Source organism: Macaca mulatta, chromosome 16 (assembly GCF_049350105.2).
Source record: "Macaca mulatta isolate MMU2019108-1 chromosome 16, T2T-MMU8v2.0, whole genome shotgun sequence".
NCBI lineage: Eukaryota > Metazoa > Chordata > Mammalia > Primates > Cercopithecidae > Macaca > Macaca mulatta.
This window is the reverse complement of record NC_133421.1, coordinates 92,947,984-92,958,117: the sequence shown is the minus strand read 5'-3', so window position 1 is coordinate 92,958,117 and position 10,134 is coordinate 92,947,984. Positions and strand designations below refer to the sequence as shown.

At 59.6% G+C, this 10,134-nt stretch overlaps 1 protein-coding gene and 1 long non-coding RNA gene across 2 annotated transcripts; one reads left to right on the top strand and one right to left on the bottom strand.

Moving 5' to 3' along the window:
* Positions 1-948: 948 nt before the first annotated feature.
* On the bottom strand, positions 949-5,778 carry LOC114673023 (uncharacterized). Its single transcript, XR_013407553.1, has 5 exons — positions 5,391-5,778; positions 4,936-5,186; positions 4,219-4,827; positions 2,564-2,723; positions 949-2,014 (listed from the first exon to the last, which is right to left on the bottom strand). It is a non-coding gene; the product is annotated as an uncharacterized LOC114673023 (long non-coding RNA).
* LOC144336102 (uncharacterized) lies at positions 4,054-7,847 on the top strand. The gene is made up of 4 exons (XM_077973502.1): positions 4,054-4,538; positions 5,413-5,612; positions 6,977-7,091; positions 7,753-7,847. The coding sequence occupies exons 1-3, from the start codon at positions 4,284-4,286 to the stop codon at positions 7,053-7,055; spliced, it is 534 nt and encodes a 177-aa protein (XP_077829628.1). The 5' UTR covers positions 4,054-4,283; the 3' UTR covers positions 7,056-7,091; positions 7,753-7,847.
* The last annotated feature ends 2,287 nt before the right edge of the window (positions 7,848-10,134 follow it).

Here is a 10,134-nt window from a genome sequence, read left to right as displayed (position 1 = left end):
GTCAGGCCAGACTGTGAGGGGCCTCTTGTTGGGACAGTGTCCCCTCAGAGCGAGAGCCCGGGGCTTGTGGCCGCCTCACTGTGACCTCTGGCCGTGCAGCCTCTGGGGAAGGTGGAGATGTTTTCCCTTTTTCAGAGCAGGAAGGTGTTACCTGCCCACGGAGTGGGAAGTGGGGTGCTCTCACCTGCACTGCCCAGGTGAGAAAGCTGAAAGCCCAAGCCGCCTGTCTGTCCTGAGGCCACCAGATGGAGTGGCAGGCGGGGCTACTGAGCGCCCTTGGTCTCTCTCTGGCTGAGTCACCCGGAGGCTTTGGGAAACAGATTTTCTTCCCCCTCCAGCCGTACCGCCACCCTCCTCTCTTCTAGAAGAGGCAAGAAGCAGCGGCGGGCGGGGGGTGGGTAGAATTGCTTGGAGGTAGGGGTCCCCCCAGGCCTGAGTCAGGGCTCTGTGAGACCCCCTGGTTTTTCACTCACTGTGGGCTGAGACACCAGCTGAGTCGTCCACAGGAAGATGCTCTCTCACTCTGCACAACCACTCTTTCGAAGAGGAAACCGAGGCTCCGAGAGGATCCCCAAAGCATCGCCAGCCACCGTGGGCAGGGCATGGACTCCAGCCCAGGAAGCCTGGCTCCAGAATCATGCTCCAGGCCCCTAAGCTGTAATTTGTGTCCTCCAGGGCTCACAATATCTAAGATTTAATGTGGAAAAATGGTTCTATTCTGTCTCACCCCATGACCCAAAATGAACTTACATTAAAGGCAAAAAAAAAAAAAAAGAATAATTATAAAGCTTTGGAAGAAAATACAAGAGCATTTTGGTATAAAAAATGCAAAATCCAAAACCTTAAAGGAAACCATTTGACTACTTAAAATTTAAAAACTTAAATGTGATGAAAAGAACAATCTTTAAAAGGTAAAATAATAAGCAGCAGACTGGGAACGAATATCTGCAATGTAAACACAACATCCATCATATATAAAGAACTCCCACAAATAACAAGAAAAAAGCAAACGAGATAGAAAAGTGGTAAAGAGTGAAAACAGAAAACATAGTCAACTAAACTGATGAATATCACAAAATATCCAACCTCCCTATTAATCATAGAAATAAGAAATTGAAAAATATTTTATGACAAAATCTAGTGTTGCTTCAGTGAGGAAGGGATGCATTGACACACGCATGCAGGGGTGCAAATGGGAACAACCTTTTGAAAGGTGATTTGGAGTCTCTATCACAAGTTTAAATGCACCTGCCCTGAGACCCCCATCCCTGGGAAGAGATGTCCATGCAGATGTCTAAGGCACACGTCTGGAAACAGTGAAGACCTGGGAAGAACAATCCTCAAGGGACCCAGCTCCCAAGTGTTCACCTTCCAGGGAAACCAGTCCTCACGGAGAACTCAGAGCCCTGGTGGGGTGGTGGGTGGGGTCTAGGGCCTTTGTCAAGGTTCACCCCAGGCTGGGCTTGGAGGCCAGGGACGCTGCTAGTATCTGGGTGTCTGCCTCAGCCTGCAGATGCCGCACCCAGCTGCCCCGAGGAGCTACCGTCCGCCTGGTGGAGACTCGGGCTGGGCCCAACTCAGAACTAGGGGTCAGGGAGTGAAGCAGGGACGGGGTCCTGCGGAGGGGGTGGGAGGGTCCGGCCCTCCTGCTCTGGGGGACCTCCCCGGGCAGCACGCTCCCTGTGTCCCACCCCAACCTCCTGCTGGTCTTTTCCTGGACCCCCCATCCCCCGCTCCCCTCCAGGCTGGGCTTGCCACTGTCTTCCCTCTGACTCAGCCTCCATCCTTCCCGTGTGGGCAGCAGCATCCCTGCCTTCTCGTATGGAATCCCAGGGAGCCGCACCCGGCCTTCTGGAGAGTTCTGTCTCTGATTTTATATGCCCTATCAGCCTGTTATTCGATCCAGATGCCTGCGAAATTTGCAGGGATCCGTCTGTGATGCGCGGTGGGCAGCCCAGGCAGGGCTCCCGTTTCATGCAGCAGCCAGAGGTCTGAAGAGGGTGTGGCCCCTTCCCTGGGAAACATGGGATTTGTTCCAGGTGCTTTTCCACCCAGAGCCAACACCCTGGCATTTTGCAGCCCCTTGGGGGAGTATGCGTGGGGGGAGTGCTGAGCTGCAGTGGGGGGCAGAGGGCTCAGGCTGGACCATCCCTGCACCTTCCACAGTGAGGCCGTCCCCTCCTGAGCCTCTGGCTCCCAGCCTGTCCTCGCTCCCTCACCCAAGCCCCGTGAGGATTTGGTAGCTCAGGAAGGACCCTCTGCTCACCAGAGGTCGCCGTGACTGTGAGGCCACCCTCCTCCCCTCTTCCCCCCATTCTTTCCTGGACCTTGGGAGACTTCTGGGAGCCAGCGCCCTCCCCCAGCAGAGTCTTCTCCACGGGTCAGCCACGGGGACTTTGAGTATACCAGGTCCTCACCCAGGCGCCCGTCTCAGAGTCAAAGCCGTAACTGCCACAGTGCAGCGGCCTTCAAGATACCCTCCTGTCACCTGCCAAGGGGTGCCCGGACCGAGCACGGGGATTCAATTCCCACCCCACAAGAGGTTCCCAGCACTTCTGCTGACCTGGCTCAGTGAGTCGGGGAAAAGGGGTGCCCAGCCTCCTCTGTGTCTCCAAGTCAGGGACATCCCAAGGCACCTCACTTGGGTATTCTCAGAAAAGCCAGCCCTGAATCTCAGAGCCACCAAAGGAAGGCAGGATTCGAGCCTGGCCTCAAGTATGACTCTGGAATGTAAAGAGGAAAACATGATTTAGGTTAACATGGGACACAACCCATTTCCCACCCAAACCAAGGTCCAGGGGGACCTCTCATCCCCAGCAGGGGGTGTGTCCACAAAGAACAACCACAAACTGGGGTCATTTCCAAAAGAAACACTCCCGGTTTCCTCCAGGGGCGGAGACCGAGGCGTCTAGGGGAGGAGGCTGGGATGGGCGGAGGCCCGAGGTGGGGAGGTCCGGAGGCACATCCCAGGTCTGGCAGCATGGGCCAGGCCCTGCTGGGAGGGGGCTGAGGACCCCGGAGCCTAGGCCTGTCCTGAGCCTTTCCTCAGCCGTGAGAGCCTCGGCCCTGTGCTGGCAGCAGCGGTCTTCCCTCCACATAGGCAGCCAGGCTCAAGCTCAGGCCAGCCCCCAGCCACCCCCGGCTCCCAACACGCCCGGCCCTGTGGGAGATGCCAAGCTGGCGTCCCTTTCGAGCCAGGCCTCCTGGTGGTGCGGCCAGCGCTGGCACAGACCTGAATTCCATCAAAGAACAACAAACTGAAAATCCAGCTGAGTTCAAATTTGCCCAAATTACCACTTGAAGCACCTCCCAGGTTCCCTGTCCCAGAGGGTGGTGCCCGCCCTGCCCCAGTGGGATGTGGTCAAGGCAGCAGCTCCTCCAGGCCACGGGGCATAAGCAAATACCTCCTGGCCCACAGGGGCTTGGCCGGAGCCCTTGACTCAGCCCCACCCAGGCCCCCTCCTGCACCTCGACCGACTCCTGGGACTCCATGACGCATAAGCCGGCAAGTTTCCAGGCCGCCGGGACACAGCCTAAGACGGGGCTCGAGTCCCTGTGGTGCCCATCCCAGGAAACCGGCCTCCACCTGGTCAGTCTCGTGCCCATCCCAGGAGACCGGCCTCTACCTGGTCAGTCTCGTGCCCATCCCAGGAAACCGGCCTCCACCTGGTCAGTCTCGTGCCCATCCCAGGAGACCGGCCTCCACCTGGTCAGTCTCGTGCCCATCCCAGGAAACCGGCCTCCACCTGGTCAGTCTCGTGCTCATCCCAGGAAACCGGCCTCCACCTGGTCAGTCTCGTGCCCATCCCAGGAGACCGGCCTCCACCTGGTCAGTCTCGTGCTCATCCCAGGAAACCGGCCTCCACCTGGTCAGTCTCGTGCCCATCCCAGGAGACTGGCCTCCACCTGGTCAGTCTCGTGCCCATCCCAGGAAACCGGCCTCCACCTGGTCAGTCTCGTGCCCATCCCAGGAGACCGGCCTCCACCTGGTCAGTCTCATGCTCAATCCAGGAAACTGGTCTCCACCTGGTCAGTCCCAGAGACCTTTCTCCTCACACCCAAGGTGGCCAGCGCCCCATTGATTTCAGTCTTTCAGGGTTGACCCTGACCTGACCCGCACCCCACCTCAAGTCTCCACTCCAGTCCCAGAAACCCTCCCCGCTCCAGCCCCTACGCCCAGCCCAGCCCAGTCCAGCCCCACAGGGTCTCCTGACTCACCCAGATCTGCCCCCACAAGAGCCCTCCTCGCTCCTCAGTCGGGGACTCCGTGGCGTGCAGGCCCCATGAGCTCCATGGTCCCGGAAGTGAAGGTGGGGCTGGGAGGAGGAAGCGAAGTGGACGTCGGCTTCCTTGAGGGACTCTGGAGCCACTTCAGTGGACATCTTTGGCCAGCAGCACAACTGAGCCTGTGGCCTATGCAGCCCCAGCCCCTCCAGCAGGATCACTGGCCCATTGGGGATGACCGAGAGACACTCGCCGTCCTCCAGAGCAGGGGTCCCCAGGCTGTGGCTTGTTGGGAACCGGCCGCACGGCAGGAGGTGAGTGGCGGACGAGCGTGACCGCCTGAGCTCCGCCCCCTGTCAGATCAGCAGTAGCACTAACTTCTCACAGGAGCGGACCCTAATGGGAACGGCGCACGCGCGGGATCCAGGTTGTCCCCTCCTTACGGGAATCGAATGCCTGATGATCTGAGGAGGAAACCATCCCGTCTTCTCCCCAGCACCCACGGAAACATTGTCTTCCACAAAACCTGTCCCCGGTGTCAAAAGGGTTGGGGACCGCTGCGCTGGTGGGATGGTGCCAGGCCCCTCAGCCCCTTCCCGGAGCCTGAGAAAGGGTTCAAGAAACCCAGGGGGCCGGTTGGTTCACCAACCCCCCCACCCTTGGCTCAGCCGAGTCAGGGGCTCCACCCAGCAGGCAGAGATGAAAACTCACGGGGGCGTCTGTGGGAGGAGAATGTCCACTGCCACCTGCCAGGTCACGGGGGACACTGGAGGTCTGCTCTGCCTCCGTTCCCCTGGCCTGGGTGCCTGGGGATTCAGATTCACCCTTGTGTGGAGGTGGGGAGGCAGGACTGGGGAGGACCCCGAGTCTCCCAGGCAGGCAGCCTGGCGCCAGGTGGGGGAACTGTGATCCAGCAAACCTGCTCATTCCTGTGGGCGGCTAACGGCTTTTATTTCAGGACACTCACATGTGTTAAAACAGGAAATAAAGTATGAGAAACGGCACTCCCACACACTCCCTCAGTCCCCCACCCGCACAGCCCCAGGAGGGACCCCTGGGCGCAGCCCACGCCTCCACCTCCCATCCACCCCCCGCATTCCTGGGCTGCTCTTCCTCTGAAGCATTTTAACACACACGCGTGAGTGCACATACACATGCGCGTTTACCAACAGTGCTTGTCCCCTGTAGCGTCTCCTTCCACCTGGGGCAGGTGGCATCGGGGGCAGGTGCCCGCTGACTCAGGACTTGCTGCTCCTGGAACTCTCAACCTGTGGCTGCATGAGTCCCACCCTGTGGGCTGATGACGTGGACACACAGAGTTCTGGGCCTGCCTCAAACCTCAGAGCAGGTCACGCTGAATGTCCAGACACCAAGGAGCTTCAGGCAAGGTCAGGGGCCAGGCATCATGACAGTGTCCCTGGGAAACTGCAGGCACAGCCGGGCATGTGTCTCCCAGGAATCTGCTATGGGGGCCCCAGCACTGTGCTGTGCTCCCAGGGGGACCCCCACCCACCCAGGCCAGGGCCAGGGCCAGGGGTGGCAGCTCCATGCAGTGGTCAATGCTGTGCAGGGTCTGGGGGCTGGCACAGGGGAGGGGCTGGTACAGGGGAGGGGCTGGCACAGGGGAGGGGCTGGCACAGGGGAGGGGCTGGTACAGGAGAGGGGCTGGTACAGGGGAGGGGCTGGTACAGGGGAGGGGTTTGGTACAGGGGCGGGGCTGGCACAGGGGCGGGGCTGGTACAGGGGCGGGGCTGGCACAGGGGAGGGGTTTGGTACAGGGAAGGGGCTGGTACAGGAGAGGGGCTGGCACAGGGGAGGGGCTGGTACAGGGGAGGGGCTGGTACAGGGGAGGGGCTGGTACAGGGGTGGGGCTGGTACAGGGGAGGGGCTTGGTACAGGCAGGGGCTGGTACAAGGGAGGGGCTGGTATAGGGGAGGGTTTTGGTACAGGGGAGGGGCTGGTACAGGGGAGGGTCTTGGTACAGGGGAGGGGCTGGTACAGGGGAGGGGTTTGGTACAGGGGAGGGGCTTGGTATGGGGAGGGGCTGTACAGGGGAGGGGCTGGTACAGGGGAGGGGCTTGGTACAGGGGAGGGGCTGGTACAGGGGAGGGGCTGGTACAGGGGAGGGTCTTGGTACAGGGGAGGGGCTGGTACAGGGGAGGGCCTTGGTATAGGGGAGGGGCTGGTACAGGAGTGGGGCTGGTACAGGGGAGGGGCTGGTACAGGGGAGGGGTTTGGTACAGGGGATGGGCTTGGTACAGGGGAGGGGCTGGTACAGGGGAGGGGCTGGTACAGGGGAGGGTCTTGGTACAGGGGAGGGGCTGGTACAGGGGAGGGGCTGGTACAGGGGAGGGGTTTGGCACAGGGGAGGGGCTGGCACAGGGGTGGGGCTGGTACAGGGGAGGGGCTGTTACAGGGGAGGGGCTGGTACCAGGGAGGGTCAGTTCTGAGTGATTCTGACCAGGACTTGTGTGTGGAGGGCTTGACCCCCCAGGTGGGACCCCAAGTTTACCCACGGTTCCCCCACCCTATATGCACACGGGCGGAGGTCGGACGGCTGCCTGCCCAAGGCCCTGGGACTGGCTCGTGGGGTCTGCTCCACTCTTGAGCCAAGTGCTGAGTATCTGCCCGGTGGGGGAGCTTGGTGGGGAACGTTCTGTCTCTCGTAAATCCACTCGGGGCTGGGTGTGACTGTTTAGTCGAGGTTGGTCATGAATGTTTGGAGGTTTATGTCACTGTGCCTCCGTGGTAGGTCAAGAATGTTCAGAGGGTTATGTCACTGTGCCTCCGTGGAACTGGCACCGAGCTCGTCTTGCCTCCTCTTCTATTGAAGAAATGATGCCCCGTTCTGGGGTCACGTTCTCAGGGTGAGCGGGGGTGGCTGCCCCTCTGACCAAAGCCCCCGTAAGCCTGGCACATGTCCCCGAGGAGGCCTGGTCTCTCCCTGGTGCCACAAGGTGCCAGTGTGGGGGCAAGCCGGGGTCCCCCTGGCCCTGGGGGAGAGAGGGCTCCTCCCTGGCCTGGGTCCCTTGGGGTAAGGAGAGGAGGTGGCCCCTGCCTCCACCAAGGGGCTCCCCATCAGTACCCCTAACCTGGTCAGAGGGAGGGTACTTAGGTCTCCTGTGCCAGTTTCCAGCAATGGCTGGGAGCCTGCCTTTGGTCAGGCCACCCTGGAACAACCTTCGATCAGCCACTGATGGCTGTGGCTGTGGGATTCAGCTCCTGGCAGGACCCTGGAGGGAAGCCACTGCCGACCAGCCAGGTCCCACCCCCCGCCCGCCGGACCACACAGGAGCCCCCCTCCTCTCGGAGCCCTCGGGGCGGCCCCAGGCTGGCGTCGAGCATTTGATGATGTCCCTGACCCCATGTCCCTCTGAGGGTCCCTAAGAGAAAGCTTGACAGAGGCCTTGTCAAGGAGGGCTGGACTCAGCAGCAAAGCCGCTCCCTCCAAACCAGAAACTTACCCTGGAGCCCAAAGGGCCTTGAAAACAAACAGGCAAAGTGACTTCAGTTTTTCTTTCCACAAAGAGGCAGTTGTGGCACCAGAAAAGTGAAGACGTCCGTCTCCCAGGAACACGGTTGACTCTGAAGTTTGTTCTATACTAAAGGTGTCACTAAAGCCACCTGGCCATTTTGCAATCCATCCAAAGGATCCCCCAACCCATGGTCACCTTCAGAAGGTCCTCACACCAGGTGCCACTGTGTGGGTCTATGGCCTGCACACCCTCTTCCCCAAGGGCAGAAGCAGAGGCCTCCCAGAGGGCTGTGCCGGAGGCAGCCACGGGTTCCAGAAGCCCCTCTCCTGGCCTCGAGGCTGTATCTCGACAACATCGCCGTGGGGGTAGAATCAGACGGGAGAGTCCCTGTCCCTTCGGTGAGTGTCACTCCTCCTCCCTGCAGATAAACAGCTACCTCCAGTGGGGATGCAAAGGGGCCATTCCAGTCAGTGCGTTTGACACAGCTTGGGGTTGTCAGGCAAGAAATGAACACCAAGGTGAAGACCTTTGAGAGGGAGGCCCTGATCCGGAAGCCAGCCAGCCATCGAGGAGGAAACGTGGGGCAGCTGGGCAGAGAGCTCTCCCAGGAAACCTGGCTGAGCGGGAGGGCACTGCAGAGACGGGCGGCCCAGCCAGGGCTCCAGCAGATATGGGAGTGAGCTAGGCCCTGGGCCAGGCAGGTGCAAGTGCATTCCAGGACTGGAGGTTGTGTGTGAACTCTCACCGCACTTCGGATGGACAGATAGAGGTAGGTACAGAGACTGCAGATGGCTGGACACATAGACAGCACAGACGTGTGAGGGGGTGTATGTGTGTGTGAAGACTCTGTAGGCTCAAACAACAACTGCTACCCAGTGACTGAGAACACAGGCTTTGAAATCAACAGACTTGAGTTCGTGCGTCAGTCCTACCACGTGACCGTGAACACGTATCAGACAGTTCCTAGATCCCCAACGTGGAGAGGGTCACTGTGAGCCTGATGTGACCCCTCTTTGGAAGGGCTGTAGTCACCGTGAGGGGCCAAGGTTTGCTCTCAGGGCTCTGATTCTCATTCAGCTGTGTGCTGGGCACCACTGTAGGGCTTAAGACACTTCCACGAGAAACAGGCTCCTGCCCTGAAGGGCGCCTCCACGCGGCGGGTGATGCCGTCTGCCGTGAAGAAGCCTTTGTCGTGTGGCGTGGGTGACGGGGCTCAGACCAGCACTGGGTGGGAGCAGCTGAGCCAGGCAGTGGCGCTCAGCAGGGACTGGGGGGCTTGGTGGGAAGGGGACTGGCAGGAGGCCAGGAAAGAACATTCCAGGTTCTCAGCCCTAGTGAGGGTGGAGACCACCGGGAGAGGAGAAGCACGGAGGCCATGTCAGGGGAGGCTGGTGGGAGGGAGGCACAGAGTCCAGAGGGTCCCTTGCGACCAGAAGGGGCACCCCCAAACTCCTGAGATCCCTGTGTCCACCGTCGCAAGGGAAATGGGACTCCAAGCTGGCCTCGGTTTGATTGAAAAAACAAAGCAAATGAAATAAAACAAAACACTGACATGTCTCGCCCACTGGAGACATGGAATGAGACTCACGGTGGGTGGAAGAGTTGGCTTTGAGTTGTGCTTTGGGAAGTCAGGAGAGAAAGGAGACAGCCCCACCCTAGAGGCTCATGGAAGGCCAGGTGGACAGAGGGACGAAGGAAGGCACAGGGCTCCTGGCCCCAAGAGGTTTGGGTTTATCAAGGTAACAGACGTCTACGCAGCTCGTCCCAGGACAAGGCGGAGGGAACAGAGCTGTTCCCCCAAATGCCTGTGTTCCTCGGTTGCCATGACTTAACTCCATGGAGAGCTGAACCAGCAGACTGAGCAGAAGCTGGGGCCTCACCCACGTGGCCGGGGCCGAGGCTCAGCCTGTCAGCGTGAACCGTTCGTCACCAGCACTTTACAGACCATGCAATGGCAGCTTTCACGGGCCATGAGCAAAACAATCCCAACCTTATTTTCCACAAGCACCAACAGATGTTTAAGATTGGGGAGAAATTTCTAGGACTGGAACACTTCTCAGGCGGGGCCTCTGGAGCAGCTCCAGGGAGCTGCACGCCCAGGGCCTGGTGCTGTTGTTCTAAGTGCGCCCTTCACACATCAGGAATGTCAAACAGAGCTGACCTCAGCACCGCCGAGAGTCCCACTCCAAACAGAGCCCTCTCCAGCAGCAGGCAGGCTCCGCAGTGTTTGTCTAATTTAAAACAAACTAGTTGGGCGGTATATTATTTCTCCAACCAAACAGGATTGAAAGCCGCATGTGCGAGGCATGACTATTGCTTCCTGCTGAAGTCCAGGCATCCCTCAAGCCTGCTCAGCACATTTAGGAGAAAGGAGACGATTGTTTCCCATCTCACTGAGAAAATAGAAGCAATCAGAAAAGAATGTCCACGTGCT